The sequence below is a fragment of the Marmota marmota genome, unplaced genomic scaffold (genome assembly GCF_001458135.2).
Source record: "Marmota marmota marmota unplaced genomic scaffold, marMar, whole genome shotgun sequence".
Lineage (NCBI taxonomy): Eukaryota > Metazoa > Chordata > Mammalia > Rodentia > Sciuridae > Marmota > Marmota marmota.
Genome location: NW_025999968.1, coordinates 7,049,106 through 7,076,337, shown reverse-complemented (window position 1 = coordinate 7,076,337; position 27,232 = coordinate 7,049,106). Strand labels below are relative to the sequence as shown.

The 27,232-nt window shown below is 38.3% G+C and overlaps 1 protein-coding gene across 1 annotated transcript; it reads right to left on the bottom strand.

Moving 5' to 3' along the window:
• Window positions 1-79: 79 nt before the first annotated feature.
• On the bottom strand, window positions 80-27,232 carry Btla (B and T lymphocyte associated). Its single transcript, XM_015478522.2, has 5 exons — window positions 26,654-27,232; window positions 8,802-9,125; window positions 3,784-3,819; window positions 2,510-2,715; window positions 80-2,436 (listed from the first exon to the last, which is right to left on the bottom strand). The coding sequence occupies exons 1-5, from the start codon at window positions 26,739-26,741 to the stop codon at window positions 2,149-2,151; spliced, it is 942 nt and encodes a 313-aa protein (XP_015334008.1). The 5' UTR covers window positions 26,742-27,232; the 3' UTR covers window positions 80-2,148.

The window sequence follows — 27,232 nt, the reverse complement described above, 5'->3', positions numbered from 1 at the left end:
GTGCATGAAATTTAAGAATCACTCCCATTTTGTATCTATACATTTTTGTTACAAAAATAAACATCAAATTGATTTCAAGTAAGTTTTAATAACTTTATTTTCTTATTCGGAACAATCAACAAGCTTAGAATTCACAGGAAATCATTAAATTATATACTATGTATAAATTAATGAAATAATCATGGAACAATACTAAAATAGATTTATTATATATATCTCTCTGATATTTTTTATTAAGAAGGAATAGAAGCATAAATGAATTATGATTTTGACAAGCATGGTACAAATATAAGAATAAATCATTGATAGAGATGAAGTCACTCCCAACATTATCTTTGATTGTAAGATGTATTAAGAATATTTTAAATGCAGTGATGGAAATATACTTGTTTTTAAATTGGAGGGAATTTATGAAAGAACCGTTCAACTCTGTGTGTTCATCTGATAAGAAGGCAGCTGCATGCATCCTCCCATGCTTCCGGTTTCTATTTTTAAGATCACAACTAGTCGCTATTCTTTTTTTACATAAATTGCTCACAAATGTAGCTTGGTGAAAAGAACCTACCTAGAATTGGGTGCTTAAAATTCTAGATATGTAATGTTATCAAACTGGCTAAATAATGTTGACTCCAAAACCCAAATCCACAGAACTAAAATTAACATGAGCATTGTGTAAAAAAAGCTTCATCATAAAACCTCATGTTTGTCTTTGTGTGTGTTCTCTACTCACACTCCCACTGTCATAATTTTATATGGATTATTTTATTTAATAACTCATTCTAGTATTCGGTATTTCATCAGCAAACTAAAAATGGAAAGCCGATTTGATCAGTTTCTTTTGCACTATTTCCATAAGTCACCTGCCTCTCTCTACAGTAAAACACACACATGCGCGCACGCACACACACAGACCACATTCATTTGTTCAGCAGCTCACATGTTTGTTCAAGTGGATCCTAATGTTTGCCATCCACTTTGTACCAGGACTTCTGCATTATTTAGTAGCAGCACCCAAGAACACTAATCTCAACTGTTGAATCAAGTTGCAGGCTACTGCTTAAATAGTTAGACTCAAGTATTTCAGAAATTCTAAAAATCTGAAATCTGAAATCCTCCTAACTGGCTGCAATCTCAGTATTTTTAACAAATGGTTGTCAAACTGTAATGCTTCAAAGCATATGATTTGCCCTGTTTCCTTCCTAAAAACAGCCAAGTTATAGATGTTAATGAAAGTATGTCGACCCCTACAGACCAACTTGTTATTCTAACCTTCCATTCCATTACTTATCCTTTTATTATTGTCAGGTCAAGAATGAGAGGGTTAAAAGTTCAGTCGGTACTTGCCTGATAATACCTGTTGTCATTGCTTTTTAGGTCTATTCAGATGCCCACGAGTATATTAAATCAGCAGCATTATGTCACATTCACATACCTGATACCACATGACCCAAACACCAAGTCACTGTCCTGCTCATAAAATGCTATACATTGATTGCTCCATAAATACCTATATATTTGCTTCACAATCCAACAGGGTAGATTTAAGCGTTTGCTTGCCAGGCATAGAGAATATCTACCCCACATCCAGCTGGTATATTATATACCTGTATTGCACCTATTCTTTCCATTCTTTGCTTATGTCAAGTCTAAAATTTTATTTCTCCTTTATATGTAAGAAACAATAGCTTTAGATTGACAAATAAAAATTTCTAATTACAGAATATTGACTGGTAACACACAGTGACTATATTTATAGTTACTCAAATTAGCACATTCTTTCCTTTTCAAGAGTGTGTAGTGAATTGATCCAGATAATACAAACCTCTCTTCTCCACAAGTCTCTCTGATAGCCTCAAAGGAAATATTGAGTTTATATATTGGGTAAAATATAGCTGAGTTTAAATGTTCTACTATTGTGCTATTAACAATATGAAACAGTTTTGGAGAGAAGATTTTGTTGTTCAAGGCTATAATATAAAATTCTCCCAAAGAAGTTATCAGGAGGAATTCTGATCATATGTTCTATGGACCATTAAGACACAAGCACCACCATAAACCACCTGGAAGTGAAATTTCCCAAGTTGATGAATATTTGGCAAACTCTTGGGGCCAGACGAGGTGACAGGCCCATCATTTGGCTGGTTGGTATCAGGACCGGCTTTGACTCCGCACACATACTGAAGCATATTCTGTTGGTGCTTCTTGCACTGGTCTTGCTTGTCTTAGGTTTATACCAATGATAGAATGATTCAGGGAAGCATAAACGATTCCCTGTTTGTTTTCATCCAGGGATGGGTTAGAATAAACTTCAGAGCCTTCTCTTATCCTGAACAAGGAGTCGTTATCGTAAATTTGAGTTTGGGATGGCAGAGTTTGGGAATTTTCTCTGATGCTCACTTCAGCTTGTTCACTCCTCAAGGGCTGAGAGACATCCACCTAAAAGAGAAAAAAAAAAAAAAAAAAAAAAAACAGGAACCAATGGAAAATCTATCATCCTGGAAAACAGAACCCCAGATGTGTGATACAGAGGGGCAGAAGGAAAGTGGAACCCACCTTGATGCCTTTTTAGGTAGCAGAACAAGCAGAAACAGGCAATGATGAGGAGAGACAATCCTCCCACAGGAAGCAGACTGTAGAGGAGCCACGGCTTGTCTGCCACCTCTTCCTTGGAGGGTGGTCCTGAGGCAGTTGGTGCATCTGGAATGTTAGTCAGTGCTAAAGACATTTAGGAAGTCAGAGCTATATTAGGTTCAGCAACATACCTCTGCATCATCAGATGCTTCTATTTCTCCTCCGGAGGTCTCTCCTAAAAAAATAGGCCTCAGTACTTGGCTTAATCTTTTGCATTTTTTTTATTCTGCTAGGGTTAATCTTCTGTAGAACAATCTTCATAACAGCTCTCAGAAAGTATTTCACCAAGCCCTTCCCTTTACAGTATCAAAGTTTCCATTCATATGCACTATTTAAGGAAATTAGAGAAGGCTTTAGCTTTATTCAATTCTGTGACTTGAGTATAATAATAATAATTCCAGGAGTTACCCCAAAATAAGACAGCCAGTGAACCAACATGTTTCAGATACTAAATTCACTTCCCTTCAACACAGTCCCTTTTCTTTGTCTCATAACTCACTGTTATCTCCAAATACTGAATACTTTTGGCTTCCTCAAATATGCTTTGCATGGCATATAGCTGATGCTCATTATTATTTATAGGTGTTAACAAACATTAAGGCCACTTGTCCAGGGTAGTTTGAAACTTGTTAGCAGATTATAAAACAATTTAGTAGATCACAAATATCATTTCTGGAAAATGAAGCAGAGCACAACAGAATACATTGGAATGGATCACACACAGTAGTGATTCTCAAGCAGGACAATTTCTCCCCCAGGACACACGTGGCAATGTCTGGAAATGTTTCTGGTTGTGACAAAGTTGGAATGGGACTGGCATATAATGAGCACAGGCTAAACACCCTATATTACATAAGACACCTCTTCACCATACTGCGGGTGGACATATAGTAGACTATATGTTCTATAGTTTGGTAATTCAGAAGAGTGGAAACAAATGTAGCACTGTTCCTGCTGCAGCTGCTGTTGAAATTGGGCAGGCAGCCAAGTCATTGCAGGAGTGGGAGATGGCTGTCTCGGGGAGGGATTTGGATAACAAACAACAGATAATCTAATACAAACAAATCCACTAGACTAAGAAGACCCAACTTCTATTATTTTTCCACCCATCACACAAACTTGTTAATTTTATTTGATTAGTTTTATACTTACTTATTTGAGGTTGTTCTGAATTATTTCTGGTCTGTTCTGAAATACAGAAATAGGATGAAGAATTGAAATTGAGAAAACAATGAGTATATTCTCAGGGATGTCTAAAATCAAAGCTAACTTTGGAGAAGACTCTGGTAATTGCATACTAACAGAGAATCCAATGATCCACTTCAAGGCCAGTTTGCATGATTCATGTATCATCACTATAAAATCATGAAATAAAGTAAATTCCTAAGTTAGTTTCAGACTCAAAGAAAAACTCCGCAAATACAAGGTGACACTCATCTGTCTGCTTTGATTCCCTCTTCCACATTCCTTAGGTATATGGATACAGAACAGCCCATGTAGCACCTCTAGAACCTGCAATAACAAGACACACCAGCAAGTGCTCCAAGTTGAGTATGGAAGGCCATAAGAAAGGATGCTTTGGGAGACATTCTGGGTACTCATTCTGAAACAAAGACTGTGCCTTTCACTCTCTTCCTTCTCACTCCACACCACTTTCTTTCTCAGATAATAATCACCCTGCATTTGTGAAGTTTCTCATCAGGACTGACCAGGGACAGTCTGAGGAGAACAGACTTCTAGACCAATGTATGTTCCCCTGACTGTTTCCCAGCTCAATCAACTTTCCTCTTGGGACTTTGCTTTGCTTTACAAAGTTGCTTTTCTTCATTTTGGGAGAATACTGCTTTCCCAAGAGAATCCAATTCCCCACTTTGTCACAAGCCTGTTCTTACATGAACCCACTCTGAACATAAACAGAAAAGGAGAGTCAGACACAAAAACAAGAAAATGCCCAATAACCCTTCAGAAAGATATTTCAAGGGGGAACAATTAAATAGTTTTGTCATACCTCCAAAATGTATTTATTAAAGCATAGTTGTTAAACATAATTCCAGGGCACATTTTTCCCTCACTTCATATTTACTTTATTGAGTCCTCTCATTTTCAAAAGGAAAAAAATTTTCTTAACCCTTGCCCTATTACCTTTGTTTTCACCATTTCATTAAAGTAGAATTCACACTCAGTTTAAATTAAAATAATTTCAAAATAATTTATTTGACTTTTGTGAAGGAATCAGATAACCCAAAGAAATATGACACAATTTCTACCTTCCAGGACATTATACTCTCTCATGGAACTTGAGAGCATTTCCATACATTACTATTGTGAAAGAAAATATGTAAAAAAAAAAAAAAAAAAAGAGAGAGAGAGAGAGAGAGAGAGACAGAGGCTTAAATTGCATAAGAATTGGTAGAAAAGAGAAATTGCATCCCCTAAAGCAATCGTGGAAGGCTTCCTTGAAAACTTAGGTAATGAGCTGGAATTGAATGGCGGGCTGAAGCTTTGATAGGTAAAGATAGGTGAAGGAATGCCCTGTGATCGGTGACAATGGCATAAGAGGGTTCATGGTAAGTGTAGAGCCATGGCAAGTGGGGCAGCTGGGCTGAGTGGAGAGGTTCTACGTGGAATCCAGAAACAATCCACAAAGGTAGGGATGAGCTGAGGAAGACCTTGAGTGACGGTGAACAAACATAAGCCCAATTCTGCGAGCACTGAGGATGCTCTCCAGGGGACAAGAAATGTATCAGGTGTATTAAGTATTTTAGGGAGATTTTGGGCCAAAATGACCAAAATGGGAAACACTAAGGACAAGAAGTCCAATAGTACCATTAATTGGAGTCATTTAGAAGGAAAATAATGAAGGTCTGAGATGCTCTTAGAAGCTGTAAAGAGAACACATCACAGAGCAGAAGATTCTCTTGACAAACAGGTGCAGAAGGCCAAAGCCAAGTGGTGGGGAATACCTGGTGTGGACCAGAAGCCTTGATTGACCAAGTGAAATGAAAGAGAGCAATAAGGAAGGGAGGAGCAGGGAAGAGACAAACCTGGGAGGGTAGAAATCCTCCAAAAGAAACCAGCCCCTTCCTGTCTTCAATTTAACTCTTTGGGTCTCGCGGGCCTCACCTCCACACTTTTATTTTCCAGTATAAAACTAATAAAACCCCTCGGGGCACAGAGTTTAACAGGAAATGCTTTTGGGTCTGACTTCTTTTCCTTAGCAGAACGTTTCTGAGGTTTATCCAGGTTGCAGCATGTATCGGTACTCATTCCTTTTTAGAGATCAATAATATCCATTTGTGTAGATATGCCACATTTCCATTCATCAGGTGGTGAGCATTTAGGTTGTTTCCACCTCCGGTATTGTGAATAGCTGCTTATAAACGTTCATGTGAAAGTTTTTTGTGACATATATTTAATTCCACTTGGGTATTTACCTAGCCACACAATTGCTTGGTCATGTGGTAACTAGGTTATCTTTCTGAAGAACTGCTAGACTGTTTTCCAAATTAGCTGTGCCAATTTATATTACCACCACAAGCAAGGTAAAAGTGGTTCCACTTCTCCACACCCTTGCCAACACTTGTTTTTTTTTTTTTTAATTCTTGTCATTCTAGTGGGTATGCCATGGTATCTCATGGTGGTTTTGATTTGCATGTTCCTAAAGATTAAATGATATTGAGCTTTTTCTCACATGCTTATTGGCCATTTTGTATACAAAATTCTTTGATAACATGTCTACTCAAGTCCTTGCTTATCTGTTTATAGTTGGCTTGTAGTAGTTCTTATACATTCTAGGCAAACATCTCCTATCAGACATTTAATTTGCAAATATTTTCTCATATTCTGTGGTTTGAATTTTTACTCTTTTGAAAGTATCCTTAGATGCAGAAAAGTTTTCAGGTTTTATGAAGCCAAACTTATCTAATTTTTTGTCTACTTTTTTTGTAATTTTATCTAGAAAACTATTACCACATCCAAGATCAGGAAGGTTTACAGTTTTATATACATATTTATAGTTTTATATAAATTTAGTTTTCATAATTTTAGCTCTTATATTTAAATATCTGATCCATTTTTTAATTTTGTGTGAGGTAAAGGGTTTTAATTTATTCTTTTGCTTGTGTGTATACAATTGTGTCAAACAAATCATTCATTTGTGTTTTTTTATTGGGTGGTGTTCAGTGTTGGGGATCAAACGTGGGGCCTCTTGCATGCTAGGGACCAATATCTTAAGGGTTTCTCCTATGTTCTCTTCTAGTAGTTTTTAAGATTCAGGACTTAGATTAAGGTCTTTGACTCATTTTGAGTTAATTTCTGTACAGGATGAGATAGGAGTCAAGTTTCAATTTTCAACATGTGAATATCCAGTTTTTCCAGCACCATCTGGTAAAGAGGCTGTCCTTCCTGTAATGTATTTTTTTGGCACCTTTATCAAAAATTAGTTGACTGGGCTGGATGCAGTGACTGTAATCTCAATGGCTAGGGAAGCTGAAGCAGGAGGATCTCAAGTTCAAAGCCAGCCTCAGCAAAAATGAGGTACTAAGCAACTCAGTGAGACCCTGACTCTAAACAAAATACAAAACAGGACTGGGGATGTGGCTCAGTGGCTAGTGCCCCTGAGTTCAATCCCTGGTACCAAAAAAATAAAATAAAATCAGTTGGCTGAAGATGTGTTTGGGTCCTCTGGTCTGCTCCACTGATCTTTGTGCCTGTTTGATCAGTAGCATGCTGTCTTTCTTTGTTACTGTGTCTCTGTGGTATGTCTTGAGATCAGGTATGTGATGCCTCCTGCTTTGCTACTTTTCAAGATTGTTTTGGCTATTCCAGGTCTATCACAATTTCCTATGAAAATCTGATTCTAAAAATTCATAGGAAAAAACAGCTGTTGGGATTTTTGAACGGGATTACATTGACTCTCTAGACCATCTTGGGGAATATTATAATTTTTACAACAGTGATTCTTCTAAACCATGATGATGGGAGGTGTTTACACTTATTTACATCTTAAATTTATTTTAGTCAGACTTTTTTTGCTCAGTTTGCAAGACTTTTACCTCCTTGATTAAATTTATTTCTAAGTGTTTTACTTTTTGATGTTATTATAAATGAAAAATTTCCCCTTAATTTCCTTTTCAGATTATTCTTTACTGGTGTTATAGAAATACCACTGATTTTTATATGTTCATCCTGTATCCTATAAATTTGCTAAATTTGAGTGTTAATCTTAATACTTTTTTATGAATTTTATAGCATTTATCTGTATAAAAGGTCATGCTGTCTTTGAACAGACTGTTTTACTTCTTCCATTCAAATTTAGATGCCTTTTATTTTTCATTCTTGCTAAATTGTTCTGGCTCAAACTCCCAGTTCACTGTTGAATGGAAATGGCAGAAGCAGGCATCCTTGTTTTGTTCCTGATCTTAGGAGACAAGAATTCCATCTCCCACCACTGGATAAGCTGTTTTCTGTGGGATTTTCACAAATCAAAAATAATTTTACTCTCCTTTCCTCCTCCCTATATATATATTTTTTCCCTCTGCTTTGTTCAGTTGGGTTTTCCACAGCTTAATCTTCACCTGTTCTCCCTCAGCTGTTACAGCTATTTAAAGGCCTCTGGGGAGGAAGTGGGGAGTCAGCTGAAGCCCTGCACAGTCCCCAAAACTCATCAGAGTCAAGCTACTTGTGTCGGTTTGCCCTGTGAACATTAATAAGTGTGTATTTATCGGAGCACCACAAATATAACTTGCACTAATTATAATCGACAAAGTCAAAAACAGAAAAATGGAAGAAAAAAAAGAAAAGAAAAAGAAAGCAAGGACAAACAATAAAGAACTATTTGTAATCACTGGTATTTACCTTGACATTTTTTTTTTCACTGTTTCAATAATCTACTTCTGGACTTACCAAGTAAATGATATAATCCATAAGTGCAAAAACAAAAACTTTCATTGTACTTTTCTTACTCTTCCCCAACTCACTTCACACGCACACACCCACATACATGCAGACACCCATGCACTCCTGGATCTCACACTCTGTGAGGTGTGGCAGACTTCTGAGGTGATGCAGGCGTTCAGTTTCTAACCTACTCACTTAAGAAAACCCGGATCTTCGGTTGCCTGGAAATATGATGAGAAAAACATTAGATGGTCTGGGGGTTGAGAACTCACCTGTCACATAAAGGGTTATTGAATGACTTGGAGAGACAAAAGACTGAAAATGCGCATGACAGCTATATGAACCATTGTCGTTAGGAAGCACTGGTTCAAAATGTAGAAAAAATAGTGAAATATTCTGCCTTTCTTCCCAACTTGTGTGTGGCTGAAGTCTATCTCCAAGTTGGAAACACTGTGTTCCATTGAATTTGCACCAAGTCATATTGGGTCTCTTAGCACAGTATTTGACAGGGCATTCCATTTTAAAGGAACTTCCTGCCGGGGCATGGTATGCTGAATGTCTCTTCACGGAAAGTTGTTCTTTACATGACTCCTCCCCTAAAAGATAAAGACAGAATTAAAATCAAATCTGTTCTTCTCAACCACCATATATATGCCACTTCCACCACTTCTACCAAAAATTTCTCAAGCTTAATTATATCATTTTTCTAGGTAATATATCCAAGGAACTGACCCTCATTAGCCCAGTGTCTTGTATATAATAGTCACATAACAAAGATCTTTATTTAATATTTTTAATACTGGATTTACAGAAAATCATTTCATCTTCACAACAAAAATACTATATATTAGTATATATGTTTTACAAATGAGGAGACTGATGTGATAAAGAACTTGTCTATAGTAACATGCTAAAAATTCAGAGAATTAAGATTTAAAGTCATACTGTAGTTTCTTGTTCTAGAACTCATTAGCCATTAGTCTGTATTACTTCTTGAGCAACTCTTAAACCATTAAATGAAGAAGAATTTTTTAAAAGTTTTTTATAGTTGTAGATGGACAGACTGCCTTTATTTCATTTGTTTATTTTTTTATGTAGTGATGAGGATTGAACCCAGAGCCTCACTCATGCTAGGCAAGTGCTCTGCCACTGAGCTACAGCTCCAGCCCCAAGAAGAAGAATTTTTGTAAACAATCATATGCCTAGAATACCTGAAATTAGGAATTTTATTTCTTAGTTTTTCAATGGCCTTAATGCTGCCTTGCAAGTTCTTCCCCATTTTCTTTGTAGAAGACGTGCAACTCAAAATAATCATCTGAAGACAAGATGTTCCTAGTTACCCAGAACTTTTTATTCTCCAACAGGAAGGAGGAGCAGGGCTCCAACTCTGGGAATCTCTGCATGCTGGCCCAACATACTGCAAACATGCCTCCCTTTGGGGGAAAGAGCTTTTCCCTGAAAATAGGCCTTTTTTCTATGTAATCTATGAATCTCCAGCTAGCAATTGTCAAGTGTATATAAAATCTGCAGCCAGAAACATTTTTAAAGTTTTCTATGTTGTTGAATAAGTTATCATTAACTTATCATAAATATATTTACCCTGTAACCTCTATATTCAAAATAATACCTGAGAATCAAGTTATATGAGAAAGAAATATTTTCTAAGCAGACAAAATAGATATATCAAGATCTAAAATTTAGCTCATTTTATACCTAATTCTTCCAATTCCATTTTCACTTCAGAGGACAAAACATGCTATATGATACAGACTAATATGTTCATAATGACAAGACTTAATCAATAATAGAATTTTAACTATTAATTCTCAGAGTCCCATGTATAAGGGACGTGAGATACGGTATGCATTTACAATAATTAAAAAAAAACTTTTACATCATTTATATCATGTAACTGATATATGTATGATATGTGTATAAATCACTGAATATTTTATTATGGTTCTAACTTCTTGATGTAGTGAAACAAAATAAAATAGGCAAAGTTTCTGTCGAGTTAAGCAATTTATATATTTTTATTTTTCTAGTAAAGATAAGGCTAAGCACATGGTCTTAAAAGTATTTAAAATACTTTTTCCTCCAATCTTCTAGTTCTTTATTAGCCTATTCTTTTATGTTTTGAACTATTCTCTCAGCAATGTGTCTAATCCATTTTCATTAATCTCTTTAACACATCTTCAAGTATTCTTCTGAATAGATTCACAGAATCATGGGTTATAAACACATAAGCATACCTGAGATTATAGCTAAAAGCCTTCTTTAAAGACCAGGAGGGCTAAGGACTCCACCACAGGGAAGACCAGACGTTGAGCTAGCCAGCGGCTTTGGGCCCCAAGTTCCACAAGCCTCTCTACATAGGACAATATTCTGCTTTATTTCTATATCCTTATAGAATGAATATTCTCATTTTTAGCTATTTCCTAACACCTAATAAAACTTTCACTCTAATTCCTGGTCATATCTCATCAATTCCAGCTCACTATAATTGAAATTTGATTAAGTTTTCAGAAATTGTGATTGAGACAGAGAACCTTTAGAGAAACTTAAGAACCCAATTTACTATTTATAACTATGTTGAGAGCACAAATGAGTTCACTTTAATACTTGCTAAGTCAGTGGCTTTCAAAAATTCAGAATAAAAATGAAAGCAAACAAAAAAGGTAAGTCATAAAAATGAGATTTTCAAAAATTGAAGAGAAAGAGTAAAATAACTTACCAAAAGGAAGTGCCTAAATGTGGTTATAGTTATGACAAAAAAGCAAGGAGGTCAGGGGCAGAAAGACCAAGTGAAACCAGGTGTCTGTTCCTCTCCCTAACGTTAATGGACTATCATAGCTTCCTAACTTCCCCTTTTCATTCTCTTGGGTAAATTAATTACAGTTTATGGAGCCTATAACTTTGTACCAGAATTGCAAAAATCCAGATGGTTACAAAGACGTTTTGTTTTCAGAAGTTTACTGTTTAATTAGACAATATTACCTAATGACAAGGCCACATTTCTAGAATGTACTTATTATCTACTACTCTTTTAAAGTTTACTTGAGCTGAAAGCAAGGTTTAGAGGGATCTAGTATGTTAATTTTGGGGGGTGGGTATAGAAATAAGACGTGATGCCTGCATTTTGGAATTTGGCTTCTAATGGGAAATAAAAATACATGATGAGTGGGAGAATAACTCTGTGAAAACATACAGACCACTTTTCGTGGCTATGCACAGGTGTGACCTCAGCTAGGGCTCTTGAGGCAAGTCTTCATGGAACCTGAGAGCTGAACCTCAGTAAATAAACAGCCCTTTGACAATCAGAGCAGAGACCAGCAAGATATTTCAGGACTGAGACAATGGGGGATAAAAAAAAAAAGGTTCTTCATCCAGAAATCTTATGGTTCATTCAAGGAACTGACATACAATTGGATTGCAGTTTTCTGAAAGTGACATGGATTCCACTGGTTGGTTCAGAATAAATGGAATAAGTATTAAGTAGGGAAGTTTAAACTTTGCCTATCTACCATGAGAAAATGCAGTGCCTAATTTGGGGGGAGAGGTATTTATAAAGGGCATGGAAATAGCTGTAAATGAGAATATTCATTGAACACACCTGTTTCAAATGTTAAAACATTGTGTGAACTTGGGATAACTACCCAGTTTCAACAGCACTCAATTGCTTCACAATAAGAACAGGATTGAATTACAAAAATAGGAAAGTTACTAACCACCATCACCTCCTAACACAAACACATACAACTTCACGTCCCTCAATGTGTGATTGACTGTGAAACCACTTCTAAACTGCAATTTTGACCCCTATTGCAACATAGTACCCTTCCATTTATCCAAAGAATTGTCACCTCATGCTAGTAGCACAATTAAACACATCTTTTGGTCTCAGCATCCTGTGATTCTATGCTCGAGAGGAATGCAAAAAATTGATTAGCAGGTGGAGGTGGAAAAAAAGAGATAGCTGTTAGTCCTAGCTACATCCCTAACTTGCAAAGGGCTTACAGAAACATTATTGAGGTTCCTGCATATTTTTATCAGCAGGATGAGGATCATTGACAATCCCAGTGTGAACTTTGATTCCACAGGCACAGGAATTTTTCTTGAATGAAAGAATGAATAGATGATGAATGCTTGGAAACTAGGCATTAAAAATCATCAAGAATATTCCCTCTGTGCATAAACGAGATGTTACTCTTCCTATCTCTCAGAAACTAAATCTAATGCTTCTAGGGCAAAAAGGATCCACTGAACCAAATGTAACAATTCTAATTTTTCAGGATATGTGGGTGGCCAGATCTCAAAGGAAGACTGCTCCTTAGCTCTTCCTAGGAAGCTCTCAGGGGATAAAGAATCTCAGATCTGTATCCTGAATTTACCTTAATGGTCAAAAGGTTAAGTGAACATGTTTTTGTAATAAGCAAAAAAAAAAAAAAAAAAAAAAAAAAAAAAAACACTTGTGGGGGGAGATATAACATAGATGGTAAATAAGCAAATCAATTGATGGCAGAAAAAAAATAAATAAAGCGGAGGGGCTGGGGATGTAGCTCGGTTGGTAGAGTGCTCGCCTCACATGCACAAGACCCTGGGTTCAATCCCCAGCACCACCAAAATAAGTAAATAAAATACAAAATAAAGCAGAATAGGTGGATAGAGAATGGCCAGAGTCCCTGTTTCACACATCAGAGAAGCTCTCTCTAATGAGGTGACCTTTTTTATATAAAAAATGATCATTTTATTAAGTATTTAAAAATCCCACGGTCATTTTCCAAGATCCATCAATGCCCTCGCTGTGAANAAAAAAAAAAAAAAAAAAAAAAGCTGTTTAATATCATTATTTGCCAGAGAAGTACAAATGAAAGTCACAATGAGATACCAATTTACACATCCTAGAATAAGTGTAATAATAATAAAACTTCAGAAAACAACAGGTGTTTGTGGGAATGTGGAAAAATTTGAATGCTTATACACTGCTGAGCGAAATACAAAATGATGCAGTTGGTGTGGAAAACAGTTTGGTAGTTCCTCAAAAAGCTAAGCATTATAGTTATCCTAGGACTCAGCAATTCTATTCTTAGGTATACCCCAATAGGAGTAACAATGTGTGTACCTACAGTGTCTTGTATAATAGCGTTAATTGTAACTATATTCATAATAGTAAAAAAAAAAAACCGGAGTAACCTGAATGTCCATCAACTGATAAATGTATAAACAAAAGTGGTATTTCCAAACAATGGAATATTATTCATCCATAAAAAGAAATGAAATATTTATTCATACTACAACATAAATGAACCTTGAAAATATTATGTTAAGTAAAATAAGCCAGATACAAAAGATCACATGTTGTATGATCCTATTTCTATTAAATACTCCAGACAGACAATCCATGGAGACAGAAAGTACATTAGTGGTCTCTAGAAGATGGGGAAAGGGAGGGAACTGGGAACAATTTAACCAGTATGGTTTCTTTGAGGTGATGGAAATGTTCTGGGATAAGATGGTGGAGATAAGTGCACCATGTTTTGAATACACTAAAAACCACTGAATTGTACACTTTGAAGTGGTGAATAATATGCTATATGAATCTTATCTCAATAAAACACCATTGAACCTACAGGTATGTTGACAAGGTTTTTTGTCTGTCTTGAATTATGAAACTCCACCTCAATACACGCAAGACACACAAAGCTTTCCTCAAGGGGAAAACATTTTCTGAAGGGAAAAGACAATCATAGTTGCTTTGAGCTGTGACTTATCTGCCAACTATCAGTTAATTTTTGTTACTACTGTTAGTGTTTCTGCTGTTTTTTTCAAACATTCATATCTGGTAATAGGGAATTTTTAATGCTAAAATAATTAAAATGCAGCGTGAGGTTAAAAGTATCTACCACCTCTAGGTTTTCATCTGATAAAATATAATAGTTGCTTTTTAAGTAACTATAGATTTGGGAAACCTCTTATTTTTAAAATTCTTAAGAAAACCACAGGGGTATTATCACAGTATGTAGCACATCTGAAGTCTAGCACAACTCATTTTGAACAACCTTTACCTCTACATGGAAAAGTATTTTCAGAAATGATCATAAAATGAGACAATATAATGGCCAGAAAAGAAATACAAACTATAAATATTTTTTGCATTGAATTTTACATATACAACTAATAAGTTAAGCAAATATTTGAAAAATAGTAGAATAGAAAAAATAAAAAAAATGCATAACTATTTGTTCAATTATTTGAGCAATGATGTGAACTTTGATCCTTAGTTACATGCTGTGGTAATAATGTACAAAATAAATGTCCACTAATTCATAGGTGAATTTCATTAAACTAATGATTGAACCTTTATTGAAACTGAAATTCTGTAAAGTACAATTTAGGCAACTGCTAAATTTTACCACTAATACAAAGTGTTTTTCTTGCTTCATTCTGTAGTTTCAAAACAATTAAGCCCTTTAAATAGTGTTCATTTCAATTGTAAAGATACTAATCAAACATTTGATGTATGAACTAGGTCACCAAATAAAAATATCACACCTACACTCTGTGCTCTGTTTTGTTGTTTTAAAACTTCAAACACAATAAATATTCAACACAATTGCATATAGTGACAGAAATGAAACAGCTTCTGTTGTGCTTCTTCATCTCTATAATCATTGTGGTGTTCATTTAAAGAGGACAGCTGAGAGGCAGGAACATGTAGTACCACAGCCACTGTGACTCTAGAATGGACCTGGAGCACTGGAGAGTGATTCGGAATATTGTAAATTTATTCTGGAAATGAAAAAAAGTAGCTGAATTTGTATGTGTCCAGGGCCAACTCTAAGTGGGAAGTTCTTGGAGTTAACTTGCATGTAGAAGGTAACATTTATTGGAGAGTCAGAACTATAAACACATTAATGTGAAGATCGCATACATATTATTAACACTCAACAGTAACACATTAATCACTTAAAACTTAGACCAAATATTACGGGAGCAGTGTTCAACTCCTGACGTTGTTCAGAATTACTAGTGCTGTAAGATACTAGATAGACTGTGGGAACGTAGATACGCCTGTGGCAATTTAGGAATGATGGTTTCTAGTGCAAAGATGAGACCGAAAGTTGCTTATGTGGCTCTTCAATTGTGCAGCTAGATTTTTATTTATTTTGAATATGATTATAATCTCTGAGAGTTTTCAGATCCCTAAGAGGGAGGGAATCTTTCTGACTAGGCCAATCAGGAAGGCCTCATGGAGGAAAATGAACCTTCTCCCACTCCCAACCCCACCTCCAGGTATACTTGGTCCTTTTCCTATTTTCACAATTAATACCACCCCCCCTCCCTAAAGAATGGTCCCATGCTATTCAGCGTGCCACACATCATTCTATTTCAACTACCTCTGTGTTGAAGCATTTGCCCTCTGTCTAGTTAACCATGACCTTGATCCTATGGTACCCATCTCTGTAGAAGTAAGTAGCCTTAGGAAAGTATGAAGGTGAGAAAGCATGATGTGTCCTGAGACTAAAAAGAAAGCTTGATGAAGTGAAGAATCCCCTGTTTACAGCTCTAAATGTTCCTTTGTCTTAAGACACAAACACAGCTAAGTCCTTTAAGAGCTCAATCAAAAGGCATTGAGGTGGTAATATATGCACATCAAAATACCCTGTAGTGGTTAATTCATAACCACTGAAAAAAAACTAGATTTTGCAAGTATGTGGGAAGATCTGATTTATGTCCACTTGTGGGTGATATTTAAACTGTTTAGTATGTGGTGCTCCACAGCCATCTAGACACCAGATCAGTTAATTGAAAAGGAATGCCAGCCATAAACAACTACATATCCAGGGACTTCCAGCTGAGCAAGTGTAATTGCATATAGAAATTCTTTCAGGGGCTGAAGAGAGTAAGTAATTTGTGAAAACTATTAGCTAGGTTCTTAAATTAGGACTGTGATTATGCATATTTTGTGAAATGTCATTATTTCTTATTTTTAAAAACCATGTCCTTTGATTATAACTGTTATCATTAGAAAAATCCTAACAAGTTTCACTGTTCCTCCATTGAAAATTCTTAAAATTTAAGGAAAGTTCAAAATGATTAATTTGAGCTGACAGTGTTAGAGATGAACATAGAAATGTAAACAATATTTTAGAAAACTATAATATTACTAAAGGTATAATAGACCAATAATTTTTAAGGACATCAGCCAAGATTTTAGCCTCTATCAGAAGAGATGATGATAGACAAATAACAAATACTTCAGATACATGCTGGGGTGACTACAGAGGAGAGTTTGTTCACACTCAGGAGGAAAAGGCTTCCAGGTGATGCTGGTGGTATGTTCTGCTTTACTTCAGTGGGGTAGGATAGTAGAGGGAGGAGAGATGACGGCCACCAGAGAAGAAAATAACTGCATCAACCCTAGCAAATTGAGGTTTGGTGATGACATCAGGCAATGGTTTGAGCACAGTCAAGGAAATCCATGCACAGCGATGGCAGACCTGTAATCACACTTCAAAGAGCCTGGGAGGACATCAATTTGGACACCTTGGGGAATCACACAAGTAACACTTGAAGGCCCAAATGCCATACTTCCTGTCACAAACTACTGACATACATTCACAAAATCAGAATGCGGTGACATGAGATTAGAGCAGGAACTTCCACCTCATCTAGAAACCACTAATTCAATGTTTTGTAGCCTTTATTAAATATGTCACTTTAACACTGTGGCAAATGAACCTACTGCGTAAGTCAGACACTCCCAAAATTGATAGGAATACCTGGAGAAATTTAAATAGACATGAGCATAAATATGTTAAAGTCAGAACTTGTATTATAAAAGGTGACCATTGTTAGTTTAAGGAAAACCCTGTGACTTGTTCTCAGGACTATAATGGAAACTGAGATTGCTGTGAAATGAAAATGTATTCGTATACATCTTCTTGACAAACAGCACTTAATGTAATATAGATCACAGACATATAAATAGCATGGAATAATATTGTCTCCTGTTCTCTGTAGAATAATTTCTCTGGATATTGTCTTTAGACAGAGATAGCCATTTTCTCCCTAAGCACATACAAATGCATGCACACACACACACACACACACACTCATACAATATAAAGTTCTCTTAACAAAAATGAAAATGGAAAGAATTAACTTCATATCAAGAATACACATGGTATGATTCCATATTCTCAGTACTTGCAAGACAATGGCCATGATACAAGAAAATTGAAAGAATTTTCATAATTATCATTTACTATTTCCTCTTAAAAATCCCCTTCTTTCAAAAATTTATCTTCTTATAATCATGCAAGAATCATTTAAGTTGCTTTCATGTGGTATTTATTTAGCACACTTTCAAACTATTTCTTCTAAGGCTAGAATTTCTCACTGTATGATATGACTACTTGGGGGGATATTTGAAGACTATCTCTTCCACTTAGTTGTACAGAGCAATCTAAGACTTTAAACCATACACCTCATGGTTTTATCTAGTTTGAGATAATTCTGAATTTGTTTTACCTAAAAATAGTCACTTTCGTATTTGCTGTAGCTTTTGATAATACTTAGCAAAGCTTACAAAGTGCCTGAGCCATTTCCTCTCCTTGAGATATTTAAGAATAGGACAAGCAGAGGTCTTTCAATGTCATCAGGTCAGATAGCAGATGCATGGGCTAAGTCACATTTGGAAGAGCATCTTGGGAATCATTGCTGCACACTCACTGCCACCTGCCCAAGAGCCCATGGCACCTCATTCACCACTGGACGATAGACCCTTTCTGGATCCATCCCTACAATAGGCAAAAAGGATAAGACTAATACATTTAAGTTCTTATTTCATGTTAGCCACTTTTAGGCATATCACTTTTGCATTATTGTAAAGTTAAAAATTTTTAAGTTGAGTCATTCTAAATCAAGGACCATCTATATATATTTTATTTTTATCCTCACAATGATTGTTATTATTATTTTTATTTTTAAGATGAGGAAATTGAGTATACAAGAAGATAAGCTGTTTTCAGAACTCTAAGTATAACAAAACTCACCAGTAATGGAAATTAAGTAGAAAGTCCCAAGGAAGCAAGATAATAGCTTTTGATTTCATCATTAAAATGGAGGAAATTTTTATAGTTGGATGAAGGAAGCAATAATAAATTGAAGAGCCCCCTCATTGTTAGGGAGTCAATTCAAGGCTGTAATCAGCACAGGGGTTAATCTGTTCATGCCCTAATCCAGGAAATCCTGAAAATGCAGAATGAATTTCTAGACATTTGCATAAATGGTGGGCATTTCTGTGATGACAGCACATAAGTATTTGGCATTTAGTAGAAGACATGACTCTATCTCTAATATTTCATATGCGCATTTCAACAGGAACAAATACAACAGCCATATAAATAAAAAAGCCTGATACAGATGCTGTGCTACAATACTTGAACTTCAAGCAATACTGGTTGCAGACTACTGGTTATCTGCCCTAGTGGGCCTGCTCTGATTCAAGGACACAGCTGGTACATAATGGAGCAACATATCTGGATGGGATGTGGAGTATGGCATTTAAAAGTAGATCCATGAACCATACTGAACCCTCATAATAAGAATTGGGCACAGGCAAAAAACAAATGGAGACATGACCCTAACCACTTTGTTTTCCAAACAGTCTTATTGGGCCAGATTAGGATTCTTTTGTATCACAATAACCAGTGAACAAAGATTTCCAATTGCCTTTATTCCAGCTCATACACACTGTCAGTGTCCAGACATTAATTGTAGTACTTCTGCCTGACTGAAGGTGGAATCCTCAGTTGATCCTCAACTAAACAAGTGGTCCAGGGACTTACAGCAGAAAGAACAACTTCCACCTGCAGCCTAGGTCTTGTCAGCATGAGAAGGGGTTGGTACTTTTATTACTTTCATGAGGACAGAAATCACCTGACACTGAAGCACTGAAGGACAGGTTTCCCTGTATGTTTTTGATAAATAGAGAAGAAAAAAAAGCAAGCAAGCATAATTTTGTGTTAAAGAAGGACTTTAAACATGGAGTTTGTAGAAAATATTACATTTTTTTCAACCTTATTATAGATTCAGAGTCACTCCTGGGTGAAAGGAAAGTGAGGAATGGGAAGATGGGCAAGCGAGAAATGGAAGACAGAGACCAGGCAGAGATACATGCGAGAGTTTATTGGTCAGAGCTTACAAATAAAGGCACATCTCTCCATAGACAGAGAGAGGCAAAACAGGCTTGGGTTCAGGACTTTTATGGGGCAGGCTCAGAGATTAGAGATGGGCGGCTCCTAATGTGGGTGGTAAAAGGTAGGGTTGGTATGAGGGAGTTGTGAGCCTTCCTCAGAAAGGCCCTTGGGAGGGAAAGTGAAATTTTTCTTAAAATGGTGGCTGTCATTTAAGATGGCCATCCCAGGTGCTAAGCAAGGACATTTTTTCTTTGTATTGGGCCCCTTAAGGGACAGCGGCATAGATCTAATCTTCCGTAGCTTCTTCCTGCTGGGAAGGGGCAGCATCTGGACCCTTGTTAGGGGTGTTGGGTGCCATTGAGGCAATGGTGATGGTCAGGTGGCGCCAGGTGATGCTGACTCCAGAGGGCCCAATTTTGGTGAGGGGTTGGAAGTCCTATAACAGAAGCTGGTTCACAGTTTGGTTAGAGATCCTTTGAATATGGTCTTGAATAAATCTAATGATGCAGGGGACAAGCATTAGCAAAAGGCCTATGACAAGGAGAGAGGTCAGAAAAGGAAGTGCCCACTGAAGAAGGGGGTTACTTAGCTGCCATCCTTCAGTTCCAATGGCAATGGGAAGCTTTGAGGTCTGAAGGATATTGGAGATAAAGGGGGCATTAGTAATTGAAGTTCCCTTGGTGGTAAGGAATCCATGCTCCTTCCAAATAGCAGAATGGGAGAGAAGTATGTGGAAAGCGTATTTAGAGTCAGCATAGACATTGAGGGAGGCTCCCTTTGCCACAGTGAAGGCTCTGATGAAGGCAACAAGTTCAGCCTGCTAATTGAATGTATTATTGGGGATGGGAGCCACTTCCGCAACCAAGGTTAGAGAGACTATGGCATACCCTGCCCAATGAACTCCTTCCTAAAGGAAGGAGGAGCCATCTGTGAACCATCTGTATATTGTGCGGAGTAAGGGGCCTTCCTATAGGTAGGAGGGATATGGAAGAAACTCCTCCAGAGTTTCAATGCATGAATGGGTAAGAAGAGAAGAATTGGAAGATTCCTGAGGAACTGGGAGGAGAGTAGCAGAATTTAAAGGTGAGCATGTGTGGAAAGTAAGACTGGGATCTTCTACCAGGGAATCCTGTAGAGATAAAAGGCAACAGGGAGGTAAGGAATGTAAGCCGTTGTAGGTAAGGAGTTCCTTTAGGTGATGGGGAGCCAGGATGATAAATGGGGCCCCAAAGGTGAATTTTTTTTTGACTCATTAATGAGTCAAGAGGCTGTAGCCAACATTTGTAGGCAAGTAGATTCAAGACCCTCCAATTAGGAGAGTTCTGGGTCTCTTGTTTGTCTAGAAGTAGGGCCTCTGGAGGAATCCAGAGTTTTAGTGGCAAGTAGAAGCTGGGCAGAGGAGCAAGAAGAGAAAAAGGAAGGCTTAGAATGGAGAAAGGAGAAAGCTCACACATCAGGGATTTTCTTCCATTTTCCTGAGCGCTCACAAAAGTTGTAAAGATTGGAAGGTTGAATTGGTGGTTGGGACTTTAGATCAGGAGCCAAATGGAGTGGGACTAAGTGGGTAAGGAGGCAGCCAAGAGGTGAGTCAGATGGGATTTGGAAGTTCCCCATGACGAGTTGGAGTCTGGAACTGAGAGAAGGGAATCACCCACTACTTCCATAGTCCTGGGCTTTGCCTATAGGGAGTCTTGGTTACCTGGCCAGGGCTTTCATGAGCTCTGCTAAGGAGCTGAGAACCAAGACCCAAGAGTGAACTCTCCAAGGGGAAGAAATTGGGAGTTTCCCATGGCGAGTTGGAGTGAACTCACCCAGGGGAAGAGATGGGTGAGAATCTTGGTGCTGGACCAAGATCTAAGTTCTAGAGAGGAGACTTGTAGAGTTGTGAGGAGCAGGGGAGGGGAAGGGTGAAGTCATTTACCCAAATGAGGCTGGAGTGTGGATAGAGAAGAGCAACAGGAGAATGGAAGAAGGTGTGTAGTAATTGTCCTGGGCCCTCAGGCCAGGATCCCAAAGCAGCTCAAATCCCCGGAGAGGAGAGCAAAGCTGATAGGAGCACGTAATGAAGTCACTGGCATCAATGAAAGAAAAGTGGCTCAGGACTAATCACACACCTGGGATAAGAAGTGGGTTTATTGTCAGAAGCCTGACAAGGCTGCTCTGCAAAAAGAGGGACAGCAGCAGCAAGGAGGGAGAGCGGGTATTGTGACTGGGTCAGAAAATGGAGAGGGCTTTTGAGACAGATGTGAATGGACTCACGGTGTGAGGAGATAGAAGGACTGGAAACATCCCAGATGGTAGGGTCCACCTTGGAAGGGGGTAATGGGAATGCACTGGCAGATGGAATAGGGGATGGTCCTAAGGTAAGGGTGAGGATCAGGGGAGCAGCAGGTGAGTTTGGATGGAAGCGTATATGAGGGGAGAAGGAAAGCGTAGCCACCAAGTTTGTGAGGATGTCCCTTCCTATAAAGGGAACAGGGCACTGTGGAATAAGCAAAAAGGAGTGGGTAAAAATTAGAGAGCCAAAAGCACTAACAAGGCTAGGTGTCTGTAAGGGTTGGTAGTAGGCCCCTAGAACTCCTTGAGGACTGAATATGTATCTCCCGGGGTATAGAAGGAAGGAGACAGGTCTACCTGAAATACGCAGAGTTACCCTAGGTTCCCATGGAGTGATGGTAGTGGTTGGGTGATGGGGACCTGGGCCTCGTCAGTCCTCTGTAGCCAGTTGTAAGATTTGGAAAGGAGAGCTAAAAGGGCTGGATAGCTGGGGGCTGCTATGGACTTGGGGACAGTCAACGGCCCATTGTCCCTCCTGATGGCATTTAGGACAAGAGCCCAGAGGATTTCGAGGCTTGAGACGTGAACAAGCCCAGTGACCCATTGACCACATTTAAAACAGGGTCTGGGCAGTCCTGGGGGACTCTTCCATGGGCCAGTGGAACCAGGGAAAGATGCTGAAGCCAGCCAGGTGACTTGAGTGAACATCTAATATTTCTGCTTCCAGGCCTTCTCGTCTTTCCTGTTCTGTTATACACCTTAAAGGCTACTCCCAGAACCTCAGCTTGGGGAGTTAGGTGCCCCCTCTCGAGGCACCTTAGTGAGGCTTTAATATTGGAGAAACTCTAGGAGAAAAAGTAGACCATTAGTAGTTGTCTCCCAACTGGAGTGTCAGGGTCAGATTAGTATATTGTAATAAAGCCTTGGTCAGGCGGTCTAAAAATGCTGAAGGTTTTCATTTTTATCTTGGATGACTTCCTGGAGCTTTTCATAATTGATAGCCTTATGGGCTGCCTTGCTAAGTCCTGCCATGAGACAAGTAATGAATTCCTTTCTACTAGTTACTCCTCCAGGCAAATTGTAATCCCAATTGGGGTCCCAATCAGGAACTGCTTCAAAGCCAATTGGATGGGCAGGGGAAGTCTGATGTACCTCATCTGCATACTTTCTAGCTTGCTCCCAAACTTGCCTGGGCTCCTCAGGCAGGAGGACATCAAAGGTGGAGGGGCCGAGGGGACAGTTGCTACAGAGGCTTCATTAGAAAGAGAATTATGGTGTGGCGGGAGCTCATCTGCTGGGTCTAAGGAGGAGTCCTGGGTAGAATCTTTTGTCCCCTTGGAATCAGGCATAGGGAAGGAGAGAGCTAAGAGAACTTGTGCAGGAGAGCAAGAGTTGCAGAGAGAGGGCTTAGAACAAAGAGGAGAAAGCCTGAACGAATGATATCTCTTTCCATTTTACCGAATGTTCACAATAGTTTAAAAGATCCCTGATATATTGGGATCTACAGGGCCATAAAGAGGCCATTTAGAGTCCAAAGGGTATTGAGGACAGATCTGATTGCACAAATGAATAAGTTTTTAGGGTTTAGGTCCAGGGTGAGAGAGAGAGACCCTAGGTTAGCCAGGAGGCAGCCTAGAGGACTATGGGAAGGAATGAATGAGGAGCCGCCCATGGTGAGATACAGGAGGTGAGTTTAGAGTTGGGCGTCACCCAGTCTCTAGTGTCACCCAGTCAAGAGGACTGGTTATGCTCAGGGGGTTGTCACCACTGCTGGGTAAGCGTCAGAGGCAGGACCTGTAGAAGTACTTGGGCACCTGGCTGGGACTACATAGGGGCAAAAACCATAGAGATTAAACCAAGGCCAAGAGATAGTCTCACCAGGAACAACTCCCAATCACCCTTGGTGGTTTTTCTCAAAACCCAAGACCCAAATAAAAGACCACCTATAGACTCTGTCAACAGTAGGGATCAGCCACAGCTGTAAAAGCTGTGGCTGTGGGTGCCCTGACCACACAGTAACCCTGGGAGTGCCAAACGAAAGATCAACAGTCACTTCCAGGGACCTGTAGGTTGTTTAGGTTGACCAGAGACAGGGGTCTTACCTGAAATAGTGGTGGGTGCAGAGAGGGTATTTGGCAGAATGGAGGGCCTGCTCCCATAATGGAATTCAGATAGGGGCCCGGAGGCAGTCAGTGACCCTTTAAGAGAGGAATGGGCACACCAGGGAACCCAATCCTGGGTTTTGGCACCAATGAAAGGAAAGTGAGGAACCAGAAGACAGGCAAGCAAGAGAAGAAAGACAGAGACGAGGCAGAGATACACGCGAGAGTTTATTGGTCAGAGCTGACAAATAAAAGCACATCTCTCCATAGATGGAGAGAGGCAAAACAGGCTTGGGGTTTAGGACTTTTATGAGGCAAGCTCAGGGATTAGAGCTGGGCGAGCCCTAATGGGGGTGGTTAAGGGTGGAGTTGGTATGAGGGAGTGGTGAGCCTCTCTCAGAAAGGCCCTTGGGCAGGAAAGTGAAATCTTTCTTAAAATGGGGGCTGTCATTTAAGATGGCCATCCAGATGCTAAGCAAGGACCTTATACTGGGAAGAAGCACATGGGTCTCAGGTTGTTTTGAAGTGAGGGAAAACATTTTTAAATTATCTTTAAACTCTTTGCTCTGCCTCTGAGCTACACCCCCACTTGATGTTCTTATCTCAACCTATATTCTTAATTTAATATGAGTAGTGATAAAATCAATTATATTAACTTTTATATAAGATAATTGGTCAGTACTTGGTCCAAGCCTTTCCCTTTCATTTTCCAAATGATTTGATTCACTATATTCTGGGCTAAATATATTGTACAATATATTTTACTTATTCATTTTAACTTTAATAACTCAAGTATTGGGAGATGTTGGTCACAGGTACAGAGTTCAAGTTAGGAGAAAAAGGTTTAGCGATCTGTTGCACTGCATTGTAACGATATAATAATGTTAAACTTTACATCTCATTTAACTGGATTTTACGGGAGTTTCTTGGCAGTAAGTACTATTAGCAAAAATACCGCTAAGATTTATCAAGCTTTGGTTATGTGTACTTAGTATTCGATACTTTACCTGTATTATTGCACTTAAAATTACTATAGGCCCACAACTTGGGTACAATTATCATCTCTATTTTACAAATGAGAAAAGTAAAAATGAGAGCAGATAAGAAACTTAACCAAGATCGCACAGTAACTGGCAGAGTGAGTAAGTGAACACAATTCTAATAGCTGGGTCTATTTTTATAAGCACGAAGTTACAATACACTGAGAGGAAGAACGGAAGTCATATGGCACCCCAATTGTAGTAAAGCACTGAAAATATTTTATTTTCTTTCACAAAGAATATATAATAAATCCTTTAGGATGAATTTTGTTTACTATTTGTCTCTGTCTGTAACTATGTGATTGCAGGCATCCGATGGAAGCCAAAAAATTCAGCCAAATAGCTAAGCGCCTACTGGACTCAACACTTAGACACTTTAGTGACCAAGGAGATTTTTACTGTGGCATCCTGGCATCTTAGAGTCAAATTCCAAGCTAAACAGTTTTAGAACTAAAGATGACATTCTGTAGGACTGCAATGATCATATTTTCTAGTTTAAAACAGAAACACACAAGCTGATAAATGTGTGCTGTGTGCAAAGGAGAGTTAACTGAGCAATTAGAAACTTTGTCTAACCACTCATAGGCCCTGTACAACTTATGGTCCCTGTGTCAATGTACAGGAGAAAGAGACCTCAAAATAGAGAAGGAATGACCTTTTTCATGTACCCAAAGTCTTTTTAGAGCTGGCCAAACATCATCTATACAGAACTCAAACACTTTCAATGTTCAGCTAACAACCATGTAGGAATCATTCCCTTCCAACAAAGTAGAAGCTCTGTGGAAGGCTCTGCTCCTGTTTCCCAGCATTTGCTCAGTCAATATTCTCAAGGCACACACACCACCTAAGCAAGTACCAAGATTTTATTTAGAGAAAAATACTACTTAAGAGTAACCAAGGAGACAGATTTAATTTCAGTTATCCAGCACCTATCCTACCCAACTACCCAAATGAACTCTACAATATTTTTCTGGAATCAGTTTGGAAAGATCATGCTATTTGGGGGTGGGGGTCTGTCTCTNAAAGAAAGAAAGAAAGAAAGAAAGAAAGAAAGAAAGAAAGAAAGAAAGAAAGAAAGAAAGAAAGAAAGAAAGAAAGAAAGAAAGAAAGAAAGAAAGAAAGGAAGGTTCATCAAACTGAAATATATATTTAAAGTGCTATTAATTCACTATCAGTATGGTAGTCAAAAAGTTTTTGGTAATAGTAGTGATAAATTTGTACTTAACTATGTATAGCACCTAACCAATTTTTTTCTCTTACCATTAGCACATGTTTTTAAGAAAACTGGCCAAGCTGTGAATTTGGTGTTTACTATTTAAGCAGGTGAGTACCAGGCTCTAATTTGGTTTACATTCTCTAATGTCATCAGGGAGCAAATCGTTTCATCTACTATTACCCAGTTGGCATAAACATCATGCACTGCTAAGTTCAACAGGGGAATACATTACATCCATATTCCCCTGAGAAATAAAACCAGAAATAATCTAAATAGGTACCTTACCATGGATGCTCCAGAAGCCCAGATGTGGGATTAGGAAAAGGATCCCAAATAATTTCCCAATTCTACACATGGCTGGCGATGTCTTCATTCCCCTGCGTATCAGTGACAGAAGAACTGCTCAAGCAGAAGGCTTCTTTTCTCCCCTGAATTCCTCAGAGATGGATCAGGTTATCTACCCCAGCAGCATCTGAGAATTAAAGAGGAGAACACCAGGGAGAAGACAGTAGGAAGAGCCTGAATGATTCTGTGAAACAAAGTGAGCAGAGTCTTTGTGGTTTTGCTTCTTGTTAAATTGGCTGTTCACTTTCAAACACTGCTCTGCAAAGCAACTCAGTCCTTAGCTTCTCCTTCCGTTCTGCCACCCTTCTTGCCCCACCTTGAGTCTTTTTTTGTTTTTCAAAGTGAAATGAACAATTAAACTCTAAAGACATCTAAATTGTTGCAATCTTTAGGTAGAGGTTTTAATCAAATCAAGGTCAGGAAATTCATGGTAAAAGTACCTATGGGAGGTAGACATTCTCTCCCTTTTCACAGCTTGTGATTATGAAACTTCTTTTATGTAAAAGATCTTAAACTCCG